The sequence below is a fragment of the Letharia lupina genome (assembly GCF_014066315.1).
Source record: "Letharia lupina isolate WasteWater1 chromosome Unknown contig_10, whole genome shotgun sequence".
Taxonomy (NCBI): Eukaryota; Fungi; Ascomycota; class Lecanoromycetes; order Lecanorales; family Parmeliaceae; genus Letharia; species Letharia lupina.
Genome location: NW_023502979.1, coordinates 456901 through 478242, shown reverse-complemented (window position 1 = coordinate 478242; position 21342 = coordinate 456901). Strand labels below are relative to the sequence as shown.

The 21342-nt window shown below is 49.4% G+C and overlaps 9 protein-coding genes across 9 annotated transcripts; 5 read left to right on the top strand and 4 right to left on the bottom strand.

The window, feature by feature from the left end:
- Window positions 1-1189: 1189 nt before the first annotated feature.
- HO133_000158 (uncharacterized protein) lies at window positions 1190-1770 on the top strand (the record flags this gene model as incomplete). The annotated part of the gene is made up of 2 exons (XM_037291098.1): window positions 1190-1336; window positions 1444-1770. The coding sequence occupies 2 exons, from the start codon at window positions 1190-1192 to the stop codon at window positions 1768-1770; spliced, it is 474 nt and encodes a 157-aa protein (XP_037152533.1).
- A 1546-nt stretch (window positions 1771-3316) lies between these two features.
- On the top strand, window positions 3317-4643 carry HO133_000157 (uncharacterized protein; the record flags this gene model as incomplete). The annotated part of the gene is made up of 2 exons (XM_037291097.1): window positions 3317-3509; window positions 3586-4643. The coding sequence occupies 2 exons, from the start codon at window positions 3317-3319 to the stop codon at window positions 4641-4643; spliced, it is 1251 nt and encodes a 416-aa protein (XP_037152532.1).
- Window positions 4644-4715: 72 nt separating this feature from the next.
- HO133_000156 (uncharacterized protein) lies at window positions 4716-5896 on the bottom strand (the record flags this gene model as incomplete). The annotated part of the gene is made up of 2 exons (XM_037291096.1): window positions 4716-5076; window positions 5616-5896. The coding sequence occupies 2 exons, from the start codon at window positions 5894-5896 to the stop codon at window positions 4716-4718; spliced, it is 642 nt and encodes a 213-aa protein (XP_037152531.1).
- A 479-nt stretch (window positions 5897-6375) lies between these two features.
- Window positions 6376-7055, top strand: HO133_000155 (uncharacterized protein; the record flags this gene model as incomplete). Its single annotated transcript, XM_037291095.1, has 3 exons — window positions 6376-6412; window positions 6472-6694; window positions 6878-7055. 3 exons carry the CDS (start codon window positions 6376-6378, stop codon window positions 7053-7055), a joined length of 438 nt encoding a protein of 145 aa, XP_037152530.1.
- A 289-nt stretch (window positions 7056-7344) lies between these two features.
- On the bottom strand, window positions 7345-8048 carry HO133_000154 (uncharacterized protein; the record flags this gene model as incomplete). The annotated part of the gene is made up of 2 exons (XM_037291094.1): window positions 7345-7464; window positions 7758-8048. The coding sequence occupies 2 exons, from the start codon at window positions 8046-8048 to the stop codon at window positions 7345-7347; spliced, it is 411 nt and encodes a 136-aa protein (XP_037152529.1).
- A 2075-nt stretch (window positions 8049-10123) lies between these two features.
- Window positions 10124-10842, bottom strand: HO133_000153 (uncharacterized protein; the record flags this gene model as incomplete). Its single annotated transcript, XM_037291093.1, has 2 exons — window positions 10124-10595; window positions 10670-10842. 2 exons carry the CDS (start codon window positions 10840-10842, stop codon window positions 10124-10126), a joined length of 645 nt encoding a protein of 214 aa, XP_037152528.1.
- A 1737-nt stretch (window positions 10843-12579) lies between these two features.
- On the top strand, window positions 12580-13648 carry HO133_000152 (uncharacterized protein; the record flags this gene model as incomplete). The annotated part of the gene is made up of 2 exons (XM_037291092.1): window positions 12580-12691; window positions 13053-13648. 2 exons carry the CDS (start codon window positions 12580-12582, stop codon window positions 13646-13648), a joined length of 708 nt encoding a protein of 235 aa, XP_037152527.1.
- Window positions 13649-16380: 2732 nt separating this feature from the next.
- Window positions 16381-16834, top strand: HO133_000151 (uncharacterized protein; the record flags this gene model as incomplete). Its single annotated transcript, XM_037291091.1, has 2 exons — window positions 16381-16475; window positions 16618-16834. The coding sequence occupies 2 exons, from the start codon at window positions 16381-16383 to the stop codon at window positions 16832-16834; spliced, it is 312 nt and encodes a 103-aa protein (XP_037152526.1).
- A 387-nt stretch (window positions 16835-17221) lies between these two features.
- Window positions 17222-19419, bottom strand: HO133_000150 (uncharacterized protein; the record flags this gene model as incomplete). Its single annotated transcript, XM_037291090.1, has 7 exons — window positions 17222-17344; window positions 17491-17574; window positions 17693-17737; window positions 17888-18119; window positions 18248-18314; window positions 18715-19110; window positions 19320-19419. 7 exons carry the CDS (start codon window positions 19417-19419, stop codon window positions 17222-17224), a joined length of 1047 nt encoding a protein of 348 aa, XP_037152525.1.
- Between the last annotated feature and the right edge of the window lie 1923 nt (window positions 19420-21342).

Below are 21342 nucleotides of genomic sequence, written 5' to 3'. Positions count from 1 at the left end.
CATGTCGCCTTTTCAAAGCCTGGACGCGCTTGCAGTGTAGACATCGAGCCATTCACGATTATCAAGCTTTCATACTTTAGGAATTGAGCCGCAAGTTCCCAAAGTTGAATTCAGCGTAGAAGTCCTTTCGCTCCTTTAGGAATCTATGTGCCAGCAGACTCAATGGACCACCCACTGCTGGTCAAACGGCGCATACACTCCAAGTGCAGATCACTTGCCTTACTCCAACTCACCGATGGATAATGTGTCAGTATAGAGACACTCACCCTCTCGTGCGACGCGGACGTCTTCTTTTTGTGCACGCGCTGGACCCAGACGGTACCTTTGAAGACAGCGTGGCAGATGCCATGCTTGTTCCGCAAGGATCGATATCAGAGCGCCAGAAGTCTTGTACTCAGAGGTTCTTTTCGCCTGTGGATGATGGCCTCTGGAAGAGAATCGTATCGGTGTCGGGCGCATGAATGGTGCAGTGGACTATACGGGGTATTCATCAGGGTTGGAAACGATGTGACTGACTGTACAATTATAAGAAAAAACAAGATATATAGACCAATAAATCTAGACTACACGCCCAAGTCCGCTAAGGGCTTTGTTCTACGAATCTCTCGACAGGCACATCTCAGCGTCACATGAGCCAGAGACGCTCATCTTAACCTAAAGGGCTTAGCGAAGTAATTACAGAAGAAACGGAGTTTACACTGATAAACGTTTCTCAATTTCTCTATGCCATCGACAGCCTTTTATTTTCCATGGAGGAACTAGAAATTTATCATCGATCTAATTTACTTTATACTCAAGAGAGCATATTGAGATACGAGATGGCGGATATCATCCGGTCTGTCTTGGTGACACCTTTCAAAACGACCGGTATAGACTCCACCACAAGCTAGGCTGGGATGGCTTTTCAACAGTCTGGCTGGCAGAGGATAGGGAGTATGCTATCTTAAGATCACGCGCTTAGATCTCTACTGATGATTGAAGGCGAATGCGATGGGTCTCGATTAAGATCCTGACTGCTGATGCAACAACGCATTCTCACGAACTTGGTATTCTTCGATCCCTCGCTAAGCTTTGCAAAGGAGCTTTAAGCTCTAGTTATCTCGTTCAGCTACTCGATGAATTCTCTCACCAGGGGCCTAGTGGAAACCATCAATGTCTGGTCTTCGAATTACTTGGACCCACAGTGGATATGGTCGTGAGCGACTACAGTAACTACGATGACCGCGAAGAGTGGCTCGACCCAGATATAGTCTTGAGGATATCTGAACAGCTATTGGATGCCGTCACATTTATACACGAAGCTGGCTATGCGCATGGAAGTACGATGAGCCCCGAGGTATTTGTAGCTCCTGCGACTTCTAATCTCTTTCTCTTTTCTACAGCTGGCTTTCAGCAGATACTAGCAGTAGAAACATTGTCTTTACATGTAATCATTTGTCTCAGGCGTCCAAGGAAGACCTCTTCAATATCCCTGGACCACCAGAATCAGAGAATCTAACTCGGCTTGATGGCGAGCCGTCAGGAGATAGCCTACCTAAGCAGCTAGTGAAGACAGTAGGCTGGGATAATTGGACCGAAGAAGATGAGGAAGATCTTCGTATCATTGACTTCGGAGAGGCTTTCCTTCAAGGGGCAGAGCCGAAACGGCTTGCCCAGCCTGGCACTTTGCGAAAGCCGGAAACAATCTTTAAAGACAAGTTTGATCATAGACTTGACCTATGGCGTGCCGGTATTGTGGTGAGAACATTGCGCTTCTATTTCTTAGAGTAGAGACACTGAAATTCGTAGACAGATTTATACATGCGCTGTGGGAGGACTTCCGTTCCACTACTGGGGAAGTATGGACGCTCTGGTTGCACAAATGATAGACTTCGTAGGAGAAATGCCACCCGGGTGGCAGCCAAAATGGCATGAACTTCAGCTGGCCTCCAATTCTGTCCCCGTGAAAAGTATGTCTGTCTCCCTTGAAAGCATGGTTCGCGGACCCCGAAAGGGTGATCCTGATGGATCGATACAAAATCTGCTCTACCAAGATTGTGAATGAAGGATTGTTTGTTAGAGCTGACGTTCGTGCAGGTGAGAGACGTCTCTCGAAACTGGAGCAAAGGTTTAATGAAAGGGTCACAGAAGGGATCTGGAAACCTCTGCTCTCAGTCATCCAGGGGTTGATGAGGTTTATCCCATCCGATCGAATCTCGGCATCACAAGCGCTTGAACAAGTTAGAGTTTTGCGACCGGTTCAAAGTGACCATGGAGCGTATCTTGACTGATCGATGAGATTGACTGCAAAGAAAGAGCGCAAGCGGGTATCGATTTGGCGGAGGGTGTACGAGTTGGTCTCTTGGAAGCCGGACGGGTAGAATCAAGAGATGTACCCCTATCCGCGAACCTCGCTGTCAACACGGAAGCTTTTGGAGACGGACGAAACCTCGAAGACTCAGAAAAAGAAGGAAATGCATCTGCCTCCTGCGACCGGGCTGCAAGTATGGCAGGACGAACAATGTTGAGCCACGCTCTAGATGAGAAGAGATGTGGGGATGAGCTAGGATGGAACGATTGAACGCAAGGTCAAAAGCTATTGACACCTCGCATATTTCCTCAACCCGAGGGAACTGAAGCTTCTGTACAGAGTGTGTAGGAATCTGCCCTACCGCCAAGAGAAAGCAAACACTCGGACTGTGTCTGAGCTCAGCCACGCACGCTAAGTCTCCTACTCAGCCTTTCAACTCTTCAGGTACTCTGTGCGACAGCACAGCGTTGACCTTGATAATATCGATGACCGAGAGGCGCACTACTTACGGTTCCCCGTCTCTGCTATCTGTACTAGGCATTGCCTTTTTGGCGGACTACTTATGGACCTTGCCGCAAAGAACGCTCTGTCCGGCAGGTCAATCTAGCATGCCCCGTTATGCGGCTCTATGCACCGATACTCTTTAGGTAATCGGTGGGCGTGTTTCTTTCCTCCATCTAGATGACATTGGAATTACATGATTTCTATTATTGGCACTATTGGCACGCCACCAGCGTTTTCACAGATCTCAGCCTCACTCTAACGGCGGGAACCCCTCATTTTCCGCAGGCTCACATCGTAGACTTCGTCCCTTATCACCAGGCTACCAAATCTTGGGAGCCACACCAAGGCAATGGTCAGTGACTCTTTTCGATCGGTCAAGATAAGGAATGACTGGCCAGAGCGGCGCAGACCGTGGTGTTTTCACCGGTCGATGGAAATAAGACCTGCGTCTGAACGCTGTATTTCCCCTCCTTCATCTTATCTTTCCTCGTGTCTTCAACAGTCCACTATCAACTTCGGATGATGACCTGGATGTGGACTCTAATCGTGCTCTCGTGGGTTTTCTTCTTTAATGCTTGCGTCGCTGCTTCTCTCGATATATGCCCACTCAACTCCAACGACACAGTCACCACGTCATCAAACATCACATGGGCCCAGGCGGTAGACCAGCCTATCAGGCAGCTTGATGGCCCTTCCTATCTGCGTCCTGACATCGGTACGTACTTCTGCCGCCTCCAACATCCTGCGACCGAGCTTTACAGTATCAACGGTGCTGACGGAAGATTAATCAGGCGGCGCATTGGTTCCGTGGGTCTACAGCATCATCATCCTGCTGGTCCACATACCGGTCGTGATCATCCGCGTCGTCAAATGGGAAGCCGTGCAGACATGGTGCTTGGGCGCCACCGTTTTCACCATTGCGATCACAGCTCAAGCTTTCGCATCCACGAATTTCCGCTCGGATAAGATCCTGACCTGGACGCCGCTCCTCCTAGTCATTGACGCCGGTAGCATGGCGCAAGTACTTTTTCTCGTCGTCGAGGACTATGAATTGCTCACTCGGCTGAGACGCGCCATTATGCCTCTCCGAGTAAAACCATCGGAAGAGCCTTTCCTTCACGACGAGGAAGCCGGCAAAAGCGGCGATCCTGACGAAGGCGTCTTCATCGCAATGCGCACCGTAAGCCCTGTTGCATCTACCACTGCCCCCACCAGCTCCACCCACCCACCCCTATTCACCTCCAAACCGCTCTACGTCGCTCTCATATCATCCCTCCTCCTCATCTCCGTCTTCGCCCTCCAATTCCTGGGCCTCCACCACGCCGTGAATGCCGCCAGGCAGTCCGCCCCCTCCGTCTCCTGGTGCAGTCCCATCTTCCAACCCTTCGGCGTCGCCGTGCTCGACGGCAACTGCAACGTCTGGCCCATCCTGCAGACCTTCTCCAAGGGCGTCGGATGCATCCTGATCCCCGGAAACCAGCAGATGGCCTGGCTGAAGGCCACGGTCGCCGGCACGGGGATCTCAATCGCGTTGGAGCTGGTCGACATCGGCATCCTCGCGACCGTGCACAGTGGCACGCGCTGGCGCGGCGTCAAGATGCGGCGGCCCTGGTTCACCATGTTCAGCGGCGTGGCGGTGCTGGGGCTCATCCTGGTGTTCGGGGTCGTCTACAGTACCATCCTGCCGCCGGGCATCTCGGAGAAGGTTTGGATCGTCATGGACGCGGGGGCGGTGACGGTGTATGAAGGGGAGCTGGGCACTGCGGGACTTCGAGGGGCGATGATCGGGTGGAATGATGGCGTCTTTCAGGGCTGGGGAAATACTTATTTTGGGAGTTGGGCGGTTTGAATCTTTATGAATGATGAGGATGACTGGTTGATGATCGTGTATGGGAGGAGGTTTTTTTGACGTAATTGGTCCCTAGTTCGTGACAGTCTGGTCGGTTTCTGTCGCTGTATCCTTTCGCTTGGAGAACAAATCTGCTTCAGAGAGCTCTTTGATCATCACGTTCTTAGAACTTCTCATATACACTTTGCTCATGAAGAGCCGTTTCTCAAAGCTCAAAGGACGATATTCTATGGTGTATTGACTTTGCCCGCTTGCATAGCTGTCTCTTTGACTAGTCGATACCGACATCCGAGAAGGCACAACGGAATCGACTGAGTAGGCGCTTTCATAGGATTTCTGAAACTGAGTTTCTGATTGTTCGAGCAGCTTTGCTCGGGCTTGTGGTGTAAGATTAGACATAATCAATATATCATGACTTGAGATCTCAGCATCGCTGCTTGAATAAGCGTCTTGTCAGGGAAGAGTAGCCACAACTTCGTTATAACGGAGAATACCTTACAGATGTACGTAACCTGCGTGATTGTGAATATATTCGACGCTTTCAGGTCAATATCTCTTTTAGTAAGGGTGCTGAGAGGATGGTTGCTCTCAAAGCTTACCGTTTGGACCAAGCTATAAAGACTCATTCCTGCAATTCCTTTGTTAGTGTATCCGCGTCTTACTCAGGAGTCAGATATCTTGTCATTAATCGCGTTTACTTGTCGAAGGTAACAGAAAGCTGGACGCAAATGGAAGGCTCGGTTCAGGGTATCAAAGTAGAGGAGTCTTGGGAACCTGAATCAGATTACGGCTATGCACTTTAACCAAACGCCATAACATCGAAGAATGCTTCAGTCTTCAGGTGTCTCCGCTGGTATAAGACCTGAAAGAGACTTCACCGCTCGTCAATCTATGCACCTCGAATCCATCCCGTATATCGATCTAACAGCTCGACCCTCCGCAGAATCCTGGCTCACCACGTTAGCCTCGTACCTGTCACCCTCCTGCCTGATATTTAGCACAGTCGGGAAACCGTTGGATCCACGGGGCGCCATGATGATGTCTCCATCCTCGGTTAGATAAGGAATGGTCAAACTGGCCCAGATCCACATGGCCTCCAGCCTCTCTTGCCCAGCTGTGGTATTTGGTTCGCAGCGTGCGCAAGGGTCGTCCAGGTTGACGGTTTCTGTTTCACTCACGAGGATCCCATGGAAGGACTCGCAGTGTCCGCAATTGAAGCGGTGGAAATAGATACTTGGGAAGGATTGATACATGGTGCGTAAAAGTCCCTCTGAGGGAAGAGTATGCGGGTGTGGTAAATGGTATTTGAACCTGCGTGTCTGTTGTGAGTCCCTGCGAGGAAATGTGATTTGAGGCAGAGAATGGTTATGTGTGAAAAGGCAAGGGTGTTGCGAGGTAACATTGTTAAGGGGTATCAATGATGACAAAACAATGCTATTGTCGTTGCTTGTCCTTCATAGTTCATTGCCAACCTTCTTTGTGTCGATGCTTACAGGTTGTTTCCTCAAAGGACAAGACCATTGTTCGATTTCCTTTCAGGCTCCATAACAAAGCACGCCAGGGTCTCCACCCCGTGAAAGACGCATCGCCCTGATCTCCCTTCTACTATCCAGAGCTGCAGATACCTCTAGCGCTGTCCCCACCAGCTTGCCTCAGTCCTCAGACGCTATTCCCACGTCCGGGCCTACCGTATTGGGTGTAGGCTCATAACCACCTCTGCTTGCGACACGAAATGGAACCCAAAGGCTCCTGTATTTTCCTTTGGCGCTGTGAGCCAAAAGCAGTCGGACAATTTCATGGTAGCCGCGATTGGCAGCCTCGTGCAAAGACCGCTCCACAGCAGACCACGATGATGACTTCAGGATCACTTTAACAGATGAAGAAAGCATTGAACGGAATGGTATCAAAAGGGCTTTCCCTGCAGGACTGCCTTCGGATCTTCCGACGAAGTTGAATTTGAAGCTGAGTAACGAGATTGATGCTACGGTCCAGGTGGATGATAATATGGAGTCAAGCGTGCCTGGAGTCTTCATGGTTGGAGATGCGAATACGTAAGGTGTGCTTATAGTTACCGGAACGATGCATTTCAACTTATGCTTCATACAGAGATATGTCTCACAGCGTTCCGCACGCAATGTGGAGCACCAAAAGAGCAGTCGTTTACATGCACGGTAAGTGGCCTGCATAACCTGTCAAATAAAGTTTCGTGTGAGTCTAGCTGATGATGGGCTTAGTATAAAAGGCGACTTAGCGAAGGACTACTCGGATGCTCGAGTGGAGGCGGAGTCAAGACATACCAAGCGCTTTTTCGGCGATGCACAGAACCCCTTTGAAGCTACAAAGAGACTACTCGCGAAGCCTACGGCTGAGCTCAGTTCGGCGCAAGACTTGTTGGAGTACATCAACAGTTGAGTGCAACTCCATCATCCTATACTAGAGTCCTGATCAAATGCGCCGCCATCGTCGCTGAAACCAATGGTGTTTTGGGTAATAAGCTCGTGCCTACCCAGTGTTTCAATATCTAACACATAGGTCATGAAATCTCTATGTCTAGATTTCTCAACGCTGCAGGGCATGAAGCTTGAGAGCACCGCAAACTGACCAATCCCCAGGGTCTGCACTCTTGGTACCGTTTGTTTTTGCCGTCTCCGACCATAATATTTCGTGGATCGGAAAGCAATACTTTGAAGGTGTTGTGGCTTCAAACATATCCAATCCATGTCCCGTTTTGCTCATCAAACCCTTCGCTTTCGGTTGACTCACCCATTTTGGCTATGTCTTGGAACAAGTTGAGACATCTCCTTTCGGCGAGAGCAGTCTCCTGTCTCAAAAAGACAGATATCGGAAACAATACCAACGATTATTGGGCCTCTTGCTTTCCATTTCTCCCCGTCCAATGCACTCTTCCCCTCCACCATCCTCATCGAACACCTCAATGGCACCACCACGCCGTTCACCATGGCGAAAACACATTCTGATCCCTCTATGGATCTTCCAGAGCCTCCTAACAGCCGCCATATTCGGCTGGCTCGTCTTCAGCATAGCGGCCTCTCCACCGCTCACACCGTACCCAGACCTCTCCTACATTCTAGAAACCAACGCTCACGAACTAACCTTCCCAATAGCATCGATGTCGTATACGTCCTCTTCTGCATCACGACCTTTGTCCTCACCCTCACGGAAATCCTCCTCTACGCCAAACGCAATCTCCAACCCCTGACCTACCTGATCTTCCAGACCGCAAAGACGCTCTTCTGGTCCACATACTTCATCGTCGTCACAATCTATAACCAAGCGGCGGAAACCTCCCTGATAAACAGCAGCGAGTATCAACTCCAACCCGTGGATGGCTGGACTCGCTATGTCCTTGCTGCCGCCCTGACGCTGTGAGTCCAGTTTCCCCATCCCTTCCTTCCTCTCTCCCTTCCTCAACCGCCAAATCTTTTTTTGAAAAAAACATGAGATTTTGCTTGCCAACATCGATCCCTGTTGACAGTCCTCGCGAGCAGTCTCTCCCACATCGCCACCCTTATATACGCAAGCGTCATCTACCATCGCTATCGCCACTGCAACACCAGCCGCAGGCCCCCCCTGCTTCTTCAGAATATGAGACCACGAGACAGGCAGGGCGGTGAAACTCGAAGGGATCGTGTTGAAGTGGCGGTGAACTACTAGATAGGTACCTGGGTTTCGTTTGAGGGCTGCAGTACGGCGGTGGCATGCTGGGAGAGCTGGATGAAAGGGGCGGCTTCGGGTTCGAGGAGGTAGTATCATTTAATATTGGGAGAACAGATCCATTATCTTTTTCGACCGTGGTTTTTGAAAGCGCGCAGTGCCCGGTCTCGTGGAGTGTATCTGAGGAATTGGATCTGCGACCAGTAATCATTATCATGAAATTCGGCCACAACTCACGACAAGCATGACGCATCGACACGTAAATAATCACACAGCATTCATAGCCGTCGAGTATTCAGAGCGAGCTTCTCAGAATCCGAACAAATAAATTAATGCGCGGGCAGAAGCTCGTTCTGGCCAGGATGCCGACATCCAACTCGACTTCCCGCACCATCCAATCCTCGCCCTCTCAAGCGGCCCAGGCGTAGGTGAAGCCCTCGAAGCCGTATCGCTCCCCGCCAGCACCGCGACAAATATCAATCGTCGGATCCATCGTCGGACTGGTCCACTACGCTGAAGCTGAACGCCGTCTCCCGCACTCTACTACAGGTATCTTACAGCGTCGGCACGGCCTCCAGCAAGTTATCAATTCCATTGTTGATTTTCCCAGTAGTGGTTTTGAAGGTCGGCGTCATTAGCCCGAGATTTAGTAATGGACCCACGGTGACGGGGCTCCCTCTCTAACCCTTGGGGGGTCATGGAGGGTCGTTATACGAGGACAAGTTGATGAGACTGTTCGAGGGAGAGGGCGGCGGGACCAGTTAGAGGGCATCAGGCTGGTTTTGGCCGTGAAGCGGACATTCCATCCGTGGGCGGAGAGGTCGGTGTGGATTCGTGCGCGTCTGAAGAGGGTAATCAGGGAGGAATAATGCGAGGCGGATCGAAGGGATCTTGTGGAGATTGTCATGTTGCCAAGATTTCGTGAGCCATGCGTGCTTGATCGCCGTGAATTGGAGATGTGAAACGTGTCGAAACGAGGATGAGGAGTAGGGGGGACGCGTAGCGGTGATTGCTCGGGGAAGTGTGGGAGGTTTGGTGGTGCTTCCGGGGCTGTGGCTGTGTTGGATCGGATTTTGTGGTGGGTGGTGTTGCTGTCGATTCAGACAGCTCTTGGAAAGGAAGCAGGTGAGCGTAGCATCGCGCACGTGGTGATGTACTATAAAATCCGGATTTCACAACAACAGAATGGGACAGAACATGAAACTCTCTATCTTCATGACCATCTCGGGATACATCCAGGTTAGTCAGACCGAGCTCCCTTCATAAGCGATTCGCGGTTTCTGTCCAGTTGTACAACATATGCGCCGAGCTTGTCATAACCGAGGAGACACACAGCGCAAGGCAATACCAGACGATGTTGGTATGGTAGCGAAGAGACTTAGCAAAGAACTTGCCCTTCTATTGGAGGATATCACCCAAGAACTGAAGAAGAAGAAGACTAGCCTGTGGGGTTCCAGTGTTGGCTTATTGAGATCAACTAGTTCCTCTCACCTATTCAGCTCATGATGCTCCAACTGAATGCAGCTCCAGTGAGGAAAGAAGCGCCAACGCCCAAACTGCCCATGCTTCCATGACCACTCCCTGTCTGGGTTGGCATTTAGAATTCCTCGTTCGAGCCATGTTCGTCGACGTACCACGCTCTCTGTGGCAGTGGGGGCTGTAGGTATTTCGGCCTTCGACTTAGTTTACAAAATATGTTACCGCCTCTCAAAATTGCCATTCATGATCGTCCCAACCTGTACTTCAAACACCAAAGATCCAAGATCCCACCATCCAGATCCATTCTTCTCCCACGGGCAACCCGTCTATAGACCTTCCATTCGATAGTTTTTCTGCCACAGATCCCTAGCTTTCTGCCTCCTCGCCTCCTCCTGTTCCGGATCCAGTGCTTCTATCTCGCCTCTTTCCCTCCGCCCCTTCAGTACCCTATGCACCTTATACGCCATACTACCATGTAACCCGTAGCCTACCACCGAGAAGAATTGAAACACGACCATCGTATCCCAGACCGCTTTACTAACACCATGCTCCGGGCCGCCAGGGGTGCCCTGAGGACATTCGGCGCGGCGCAGGCCGTGAGGGATGCCGGTGGGGGATGAGCCGGCGCAGGCGGCGAGGGAGAGGATCGCGGAGCAGAGGTAGAGGATGACGAAGATGGAGGAGAACCAGATGGCCATTTTAGGAGGATTGTTGCGGAGCAGCATGTGTAGATGGATGGAAGGGATGGCATTGAAGAAGGAACAGCCTGGTATGAGTAATGTTTGTATGATCATTGGCCTGTGATTGTTTCAGCGTAATGATGGTACGGGAGGGGCTCGAACATTCGATTGGTGAAGCGGAGCAGAGCGTACACTGTCAAATGATTACCTAGCTGGACTATCCAGATGGAACCGCACACGACTTGTACGATAGCTATTGCGAAGATGACGCAGACGACGATGGGGCCGTAGCCAGTCCAGCTGGAGGCGTTCCACCATTTGGGGTCGCCTTTCCAGGAGAAGTTGTGGAAGCTGAGAGTAGACATGCCGAGGTCTTATCGCATCCTCAGAATGCTTTCGTTCGGAGTGGAGAAGAAGTACAGAGTTGAAGAGGATGAGGATTGTTCAGATGATGAATGTGCGTGAGTATGTGATGCTAGGGTATGTAGATGCTCTATACTTTACCTTGGGGCGTGTTCGTGGGCGGATTCGCGGGGTTGCCTTAGCTTTGAAGTTGGTGTGCAAACAGCAAAGATCAGCCACGCTAGCGAGTCATGCCGCAGTGCTTCGCCCTCAGAACTACCTTACTCTTAGTCTCAGAAAAGGCCCCACGCAGTGGGTCTGAGTAGGAAACCCTGCCAAGCCTCGTTTTTTTGGTGGTTTGACTGATATGAGATATTTACCCCTGGGTATATATCAGCATTAGTAAGTTCCGGGGTAGCTTTGCCCCGGAGCGAGCTACCCCGAAGCTACCCCGAAACTATTTTAAAGACTTAATAATCTATAACTTCGATATATTATTACTCGATAACCGAACCATCACTTTTTATAAAAATTTATAAATATATTCTTAATATATATAATAATAATATAATAAATTTTCTAAATTTGAAGTTCGAAGTCTTTAAAGTTATTAAGCTTTTTAATTTTTTTTCTAAAAATCTTAAAATCTTTAAATAATTAGATAAATTAAAAAATAATATTAATAAAACTTTATATATCTTTACTTATATCTATAAATTATTAAATAATAATTTAAAATTATAAATTATTTAATAAATTATTTAAGATAATAGCTTAGATAAATAAATTTTAGATAAAAATATAAGAAATATTAATGTGTAAAATCTGGCCCAGAGAATTCTATAATAATATTCTTAAATAGACTTATAAATATAACGAGTATTTTGATATTATTTTTAGAGTTTTGCCGGTGCACGTTAAAAAATAAGAGGGGGGTTAAAAATATAATTTTTAAAACTCTAATTTAAATCTTTCAAAAATAATTAATTAAGCTATTTTATTAAAAATCGAAAAAAAAAATCTAATTCTACGATATTTAAATAGTTATTTTATAAAAGATTATTTTTTTATTAGAATTCTTAATAAAAAGTTATATTTAAAAGAAACTATTTATTTTCTATTTCGGTCAATTTTGGTGAGGATCCCATACAAAATAACGGTCAATGTAGCGATTCCAGGGTTTCCTACTCAGACTCTAAGGGAAGGGTATGACGAAATTTCGGCCCGGAAAAAAGGTTTTTCCGACCTATCACTACCACCAACCCTTCCGAATAGAGTCTGAGTACTGAAACTACCTTACTCTATTGTTGTAGGCAGGTTTTCACGATGAATCGCAAAGAACAACCCACCGCTTATCCACGTACTGGGGCTGTACGCCTGATAGACTGGGGCTGTATACATAATGGCTGCCATTATATATCAAGAGCAGTTACATACAAATGCAACGAGATGTCACGGCTGTCTATCGTCAACAATTATTAGAATCACCTCTTTCTGACAACGTCGACATACACCCTCGGTGAATGTAGGCAATGTTATGAGTCGTGGGATACTCGAAATAGGTCAATTTGAATGAGTAACTCAAGCACCATGAACCCATTTGTAATGCCAGCGTCAAGGCTCACTGATATTGGGGCTTGAGCCGCAACTGCCCCCACTTCAGCCTCCAAGGACCCCGTAGACAATTCCTCATCCTTTGAGATTTGTCCACTTTGCTTATCGGAGACGCTCATTCTCAATAAACAACGCTTCTTGCTGTAATGTCTTTTGGTTTCGGTGTCGGTGACTTTCTAGCAGCCTCAAACATTGCTAAAGGTGTCTACGAAGCATGCAAAGATGGACCAGAAGAGTACCAAAGAGATATCGAGAGAGGTACGATCCATGCGATACGCGATCAATAGCCTGTCTGATGATGCCAAATATCCCCATTCTCTCTTGAACAAAAAAGGCGTGAAGAGAAAGCCTGAGCTTGTTGGTATCATCAGAAACTGCAGAACGACGATGCAAGAACTTTAAGGCATGATAGACAAACACAGCAGTCTCAACGATGATCATGGTAAATTCACTCGAATCTGGGACGCATAGCAAGTCGGCTCGAGTGATCTGGATTCCCTTCGGGGCAAGTTGACCTTTTATGCCTCCACGATCAGTATGTTCCTCCTCAGCTTGGAAGGATCAGCAGTTGCTCGTATCGAGACGCAGCTTCATAAAACCTAGGCTCGGATCCTCCAAGACGATGGCGCTCGAGCTCAACAGAGGTTTGTTTCTGTGGCGTCCACCACGTCTTTGCTTTCGCAGATTGAAACTCACGAAGATGATGTTTGGATGATCTTTAAGACCGAACTTCTGGCTGAGGACGTCTCAATGGCTCACATCATGTCCAACAAAGAGGAAATTATCGAGCACATCAAATCATTAGTTGTGGGTGGATTGCCAAACGGCGGATATGAGGTAACTCCAGGTCAAATCTACGGGAGTATTGCAAACTCGTCGGCATCATCAGCTTCGGAGCCCCTCGCGCCTAACCGCGGGCACATTCGAAGTCCTGATAACTGTGGAAAGTCCTTTGGCTCGCAATCGTCGCCGTCCGGATCCGCGGATGTTCAACTCGTATTAGGGACGTCTGAAAACGCTCAGCTCACGGCTACGTCGATTGCCTCAAGCTTGGACAACATACAGCTGGCTTGGTCCCGGATAAAGAAATGGTCTCAGGCATACGAATCGGATGGTGGTGTGGATGACGACGGTTTCGTTGAGCGATTGCGACAATTGCTCAAAGCTCTAGAGATGATCATTAAAACTCTTGGAAATACCCTGGAAGATTTTTAAAGCTGCGTCAGCCAATAAGCATCTATGAGCCTCCTTCTTAAGGCTTTGAGCCTGGACCTATAAGTGACCTTCATCCCATTAAAGCCTCACTCAAAGTCATACTCATATGTTTTTTTGGCCTCTCTCTCGTGTCCTAAGGCAGCCGTTGCTAGGATAGACCATCGTATTGGCATAACTTCTTGAACACATCGACTCCAATAAATATTTCAGACCAGTCAATGCGCATTGTTCGACTAATTGTCCACGAATTGTTCGAGTACGAAAGCAGGCCGACGCGGAATACTCCTTCGCTCTGGCCGCTTTCCTGACCACATGTGTACTGCCGACTGAGACTGGTTCAGCTCTTGCGCTAACGTACTGCAGTCTTGCATAGCGAATAACGGGACAATTGCTGCAAGAATCAAAAGAGCAGATCCAAGAATTTGATAAAAGCGCTTCCACGATCGACTCACCTGCGGCCTCCTCTATGTCTACCACGATCGATCACCGGTATAGCTCCGAAAGTTCTCGGAGTCAGGAAGACATCGAACATCGTCCGTTGGCTTTTGAGGAACAGCTCTTCATGAGCAGAGTCTACGGAAGGAGTTCCAAGGACGCCATGATTCAAAAACCCCTCGACGCCGGGATTAGTGAAGGCGCTGATACATCAAATAACTGCTCCACTATCAATTAAACCATCGGTTTCTAGCGGGTAATGATGCTGTTGGAGGTCTGACGGTTGGTAGTTGGAACAGCTACGTTCTGGAAACCAACTGTCCCGACTGGTTCAACTGATAGTCCTGACATGCAACTTCTGACCTTTCATGTGGCCAAAACAAGCGAGTCTTCCGCCCCACCAGGTTCACAGCACTGTTGAAATTCGAGACCTCATGACTATTGCACCTTCGCGTCGTAAGATTGAGTCACGTGTTGTCTCTTAGCGTGTCGAACCATAGCCTCTTTTTTTCACACCGTATCCTTATCGATATGAGTTTTGAGATTACATGTACGACTGTTCTATTACATATACTACGAAATGACTAGAAACAGCCTCCGAGTCATTCATCTTGCCCGGCGACAATTTGATGTTGTGCTTTTTGAAACCGTTCCACTAGTTATTGATGATAGGTTTCTGTACATATGGTATTTAATCAGTGGAAGGTTCATAATCAAGTGGTCGATCCAGTTCCGGCCTCAAACCCAAATACTTTAACTATCGCCCAGCCGTTCCGCGACCCTGAGCCATCCACCGCCAACCGAGATACCGTTCAAACGTCGCTACGGACGGCAGAGATCCGCCCATGCAGCCACTCGCACTTGGAAGCTCGGCCACACGGTGACGATAAGAACCCGATGGATAGTCAATCCCATCTTATAACTTGTAAACCCACCGGTAGATACCTACGAAACACCAACCTTCAAATCAAGCATCTATCTACTAATCCGATCCCAGTGCCAAAGAAATCACAATCAAGCCTCTTGACGCAGCGCCAGCATATACCACCAACTTCGCCCAAATCTCCGTTCCAAACTACCTAATCCCACGATCAACTTCCATCATCCAGGTCCAAATTTCCTCGGTCCCGCGACTCCGCCCTTCGTCCGCGAGGCTGTGACACCGTGCGCGTGACGGCGCGTCGCCATCTCTCTCCGAACAGACAGATCCACGGCGTGGTGACGCAGGCCCAACAGCGCTGGTTGCACAGAGGCGGCGGGACCATCGATCCACACGACGCTGGTTCCGTGTCGACTTTTGACGGGACGGTGGGCGTTGAAGACTTGAGCACGGTTTTTGTCGGAGGAACGGGGCGAGATTCGGATGGAATGGGATGGATTATAGCGTTGTCGAGGGTGGGAATGTGGTGATGGTGCCGGGAGGGTTTGGAGTATGGGGCCCTGGGTGAGTGCGATTGGGGGGCGGAGGCGTGGGTGCGGTGGGGAGGGAGTGGGTGGGTGGATGGAGGTGGTTGGGAGGGGGCGTTTTTGAATGTAGGCTCGAATGAGTGCGATCGGGGGGCGGAGGCGGTGGTGCGGTGGGGAGTGAGTGCGTGGGTGGATGGAGGTGGTTGGGAAGGGGGGGTTTGAATGTGGGTTCGAATGCGTTGTGGATGGATTGGTCAATGCTATCGAGGTGGTTTGGGGAAAGATGGTGTACGGCTTTCCGGACGGCATATGCAGGGCTGTTGGATGTTTAGGGAAGGGTGGCCGGCCGCGGGAGTGCTGCGGGGTTGTGGGGCGAGGTTGTAGGTGGGGTGATGTGTTCACTGGGGGAAGGTCATGAGGTGGGGGGTGGCAGGTGTAGCTCAGATACTATGACGATCCAAGAGCGAGCATTTTCAACAGCACAAACAACCAACACGACCCACCACTCTTGCATCCACCACCGACCGCTAAACCCCCCCCCCGTCCCTCACCCACCTAACCAGTGAACCCGTACACAGCCCCCACGTCCGGATCGGCCACGTTGAAATAATCCGGGTTGGGAACCACCCCGTCCGCGTACTGTACGCAGTACCACTGGTCCTCGGAGCAGGAATAGTGCAGGTCGAAGCTGCCGTACCCGGCGGGATAGTCGTAGCCGCACGCGGTGGCGCACGTTTGGATCAGCGAGCACACGTCGTCGTCGTCACTAGAGGTGTGGATGGGAGTCAGTTTGGCGGAATGAAAGAAGGAAACTATTCGATACTGGGGGGGGGCGGGGGGGGGTCTTCCGCAGCAGCAAGGAAGACAACGACCGCAACGACTGTCGCAACATGCCTGACGACGACGACGAGAGTGCGCTCATGGATTGGAAAGGAGAGGAGGAGGAGGAGGAGGAGAGGGAAATTATAACGCACAAAGTAGTGGTGTAAGGCGGGAAAACCGCCGGGAATTTATTCCCGGGGTTGTCGGGGTTTTCGGTGTATCCGGTGCCGGAGTAATACTGCGTGAATGTGACCTTACCGTTCGAGACGACGGAGCAGGTCGGGCTGGGTTCAGTGTTCGTGCAGGTTGGGGAGCCCGCGGTGGTTGTGGCTGCGGACGGTGGGGAGGAGGAGGAGGAGGACGAGGAGGAGGGGGGAGGACAAGGAGGAGGAGGAGGAGGAGGAGGAGGAGGAGGAGGAGGAGGAGGAGGAGGAGGAGGAGGGAGGGAGGAGGGAGGGAGGGAGGGAGGAGGAGGAGGAGGAGGGAGGAGGAGGGAGGAGGACGGAGACGGCGTCGCTATGACTGTGACTGTGATGGTTGCTGGAGACGTTGGTTAGTGTTTGCATCCTAGGCGGATATGATAGAGTCTTGGGGTGGACGGGGTATCTGGTAGATAGCGAGCGGGGCGTTTGTCTCCTGACGAGGATTGTTGTTGTGCGATTCAATGCGGTACCGCTGGGGTAAATGCAGGGCTGGGGAAGACTTACTTGGGGGCGAAGTGATGGTACTGGTGACGGTGCTGGTGACGGTCGAGGGAGAGGCGGTGACTGTGACTGTGGAAACAGGTTTCGTCTGAGTCACGAACTGTGTTGTTGTCTGGTGAGATCGAGAAGTTAGTTTTGCTTGTTCGGAAGGGGATGTCTGTGGTCTGGAGCTTGGGTGCGGCGAAGGATCAGGAAAGCTTGTGTGTCACTCGAGTCTGGAAGGGTAGAGATTGAGGATGTGGATACATACGGTAGTCTTTTCACCCTCGAAGCAGGTCGAGACTACGGTTGAAGCGACTGTGACGGTCGAGCTTATCGTGCTGATCGCCTGCGTAGAAGTTTGAGTTAGCGTTGCTTGGCTTAAAGTATGATATGGGCCTTGGAAGATAAATTCATTGTAGACACTCCAAGGCGTACTTGTCTTTGGACTTCAGGAGCCAAAGGGGGGGGGGGTTGGGCTCGGAGTAAACGTACTGGAGTGATTGTCTGAGTGCTCACGACCTCATTGATCGTCGCGGTAAAGGTCGAGGTTGTAGTGGCATAGCTCACGGCCGTGTGCTGTTTGATCAAGTCAGCGTGTCTTGCCTGTCATGGAAACCTAAAAGGTGAACCGGTAAAAACCATGTCGCCCAAAATCAAGTCCGGGGATGAGTATGTCTGGCGAGGGATAACTTACCGTAACCGACGTAATCGTCTTTGTGGTACGAACGTAGACTTCGGCCTGCATCAAAAAAGTCGAAGTCAGCATTGCCCATAGAAGAAAAAGGTTTGCGCCTGGGATAGTCCTGCGGAGCTGCCGGCTCTCAGGACAAATCCCGTGACTCCGACTGCAGTTTGAAGAGCCAAGAATTGGGTCTCGGGCAATACGTACTCCGCAATACACCGTCTGCGGGAAGCCCCCTCGGCGGTCAATGGCATGGGCTCGGGGGAAAAGGGGTGCAGCTGGCGTCGGTGCTGGATGCCGCTTTAGGCGGTCCCAACCAGGTGTGATTGTTGTTGTAGTCGTTGCGCCTAGTGCAGTGACTAGCGAGGTGGATGTTACGGTGACAGGTGGTGGTGTGATTGTCCAAGTGGCAGTCGAGGCGATAGATGGAGTGATTGTGCTTTTGAAAGGTTGAGATCAGTACTCTTAGTTTTCTAGAGATTATGAAATTTTTTCTGGTTGAGGAATATTGCTTATGGTAGGGGTATGTATACATTGCGGCGGGGGGGAAGAAGTGAATGTACATACCTAATTGTAGTCGCTGTACTCGTTGATGTCACCTTTGTAACAGTAATCTTAGGCAATGCCGTGGTGACTAGTACTGTCGTAGTTTTGGCTGGAAGAGTGGTTGTCGAGGTTATGGGGTTCTATTTAGAGGCTTTGGTCAATACATTTTCTTTCAACTGCAGGAGCCGCATGAGCCAAAAAGGTATTGTTGATCCCGGAATTTTCCTAAGATTCATGCTGCCCCATTCTTTTGTGAGGTATCAGTCCGAAATACGTACCAATTTGTCTATGGTCGTTTTGACCGGGATCCCGATTGCTAGCGTCGCAGTCGTCGCAATATCTACGGTCGAAGTGATTGTGTCTTGGTAGAACTCGGAGTCAGCAAAGAAGGATCTTGAGAAAAGAGTGGCCCCCGTAATGCTCGACAGTATTTTGGCTCTTCAACCTCGATGCCAAAAATGGGAGACATTATCCAAGCTAAAACATACCTGTCACAGTAGAAGTGTAGACGACAACGGGCACCGACTTTTGGCTAGTTATGCCTGTTGAGGTGTAACAGCCAAGGTTGATCGTCGTAGTTGTGGGGTTCTGACAGAGGACAGAGGACGCAAATAGCATGAAGGCCGCGAGCGGACTCGGTGTAGAGGAGCGCATATTGAAGAATCCTGAGTTAGGATTGACTGGGAATGCGAATTGAGGAACGATCTCTGTACACTGGTACATGACTTTACAAGGACGGAAGGACGTATTTATGCCACAATCCATGCCAGCTTCCAAGCTCGAAGTGCGTCCAAGCTCAGGTTTCCCCGCCATGCTAGAGCAGCCTCTGAGGGATCGGCTGAGATCTTTGACGGTCTCGTCTCCTCGTAAGATGTAAAGATGGCCTGAGCACCACCGATTCAGCATGCTCTACTTCTAGTAGCCATGGCGGGCTTTTTGTTTTAGCGCCAGAGGTATGACGGATCGCTGATAGCGGAGACAGCATGCTCTGAGGGAAGATGAGTATGGCACGCGCTTGCTAGCCAGCCATGTTTACTCCACTGTCAATCTCATTGAATGATAAATTTACATCTTGCTCGCCTTTAACATGGACACTCTTGTGTTGTCGGGAGGACTTTAAGCATCTTGTGGTGGCCATTTTTCGTGCTGTCAGCTACAGTGTAATCCGGTGAGGTGCCGATGCCCGTGCCCATGATGTTGTGTAGTAAGTCGATAAAGTTGTTTATCAACGTTGGCGCTAAGCTAGAGGTTATAGTATAGCGTCTTCTAGAAGCGAGAATGTTCCGATTTGGGGGTCTGAGCGTTGGTTGACAGCACTAAAAGGGTTAGATCGCTTAATTCGGTCCTCTGTTTTGGTGCGGGGAAAACCCAAATGAGAAGGGAGATCTCATTTCTTACTCTTTAGGTTATAGTTCAGATAGTTCAGAGATAAATTCTCCGGAAGAATTAATTACATTACATAACATTCGATGAGACTGCAGTGTGACGTTCCGTGGAGACATTGTTGGTGGAATCACCAGTGAGCGTCCAATGCTACTAAAGGTTCGAGAAGTATCTAGCCGAGACTGCCTAAAGTTATTGTATCCCAGGATTCTCCAAGTCGCATTTGCTCTTTCCGAACAAATCTGGAGCTTTGACCCTTTGACCCCAAGGCATCCATTGAAGAACGAGTTGTTCAAAGAAGAGGAGTTTTTCGATGTAATGCCAATCTATTCCACTTTCCGCCCGTCAGTGCAGAGCATACGAGTCAGGCAGAGAAGCTGAAATGCTGGCCTGGCATCGAGTCGAACCATGGCCAAAGCACCGGGCACGAATGACCTATTTTTGCCGGCTGAAAACTTCTTCACATGGAAAGTCAATCTAGGGCAATCATTGAGATACCTGTTATTCTGCCAAACTCAAATGGTCGAGCGAAAGCCTGAACTTGGCCTCCAGTCCTAATCGTCCTCTAAAGTTCTTGTGCTAATATCGGATTTTTTTTGGATTCAATATGCAGAAGTAGGAAATTGAGTTTCGCGACTCTTGCATAGGTATCCAGTTGTATGAGACCTTATTCCTGATCAGCAAGTTGGGGATCCTTTTCACAGGACTGCGCGATGGCTGAGGCAGTCTGAGGCATGGGTAGGGACTTTGCGGGGGCGGAGAATAGATTCAGAACCGGTACCATAGCGGTGAAGGAAAAAGTGGAACCTTTCAAAGCGAGCTCTCGCAACGAGCCCGGGCCAAAGAAGGAAGATCTCACTCTCCAACACGCCAAAGAGAGTCGAAGTGAAAGTCAGAACCCAATCAATCGACATGCTGCCCGTAAGATTTTGCAGCTCAAAAGAGCAATCTCTCACTTAATCCACATAGACTAACTAACAGTCTCATCTCCATCGTAACAGCGCTGAGTTCCGGCACTGTATGCTCCATCCTGGCCCACGATAAAAGAGTAATGGTCTTGAGCTATTTGAGGAAACCTCGTGATCGCGATGGTCGCAGCTAAATTCTTTTGATAATCATTCAAGCTTGATCGAGAGGGGACCGTATGCTCGTGGTATTTCTACTCCACGCAGAACACTGCCTCTTAGTCCAATAACGCGAAGTTGGTATCTTTCGTTGGGTGGACTGGCGAGGATGGTGGAAGACGTGTTTTCAGGGCAGTTGTTTGGGGCAACTACTTTGGCTGATAAATACTTCACAGAGCAGTTCAAGGTCTGTACTCTACTAAGCAGGTATAAGATATGTCAGATGTTGTTGCTGGTTTGGTTTACATGGAAAATGAAAAGATTGGAGAGAAGTAACGATCATGCAATTATAAGTCCGTCCGTGGATGGTATTCTCAACGCACGCCGAAAGGTAACTTCAAAAAAACTCTGGGTTATCGGGCGTTGTCCCGAGAAATCTTGACTAGGAGATTTAAACAATTGAGGGAGTACCAACTACTAAGTGACATGAAGTCTGGTAGCGGACCTAGTATCTTGAAAGAATATTTGGGGAGGCATGAAGCTATAACTGGTACAAATGTCAGGCACACCCAAAAAGGTTCGAGAAGTCCCGCCCCTGAAACGAATAGCAAGCCAAGACATAGTATACTACAGACACCCGTTTTTCCAACAGAAATGGGCTTTTGTCCA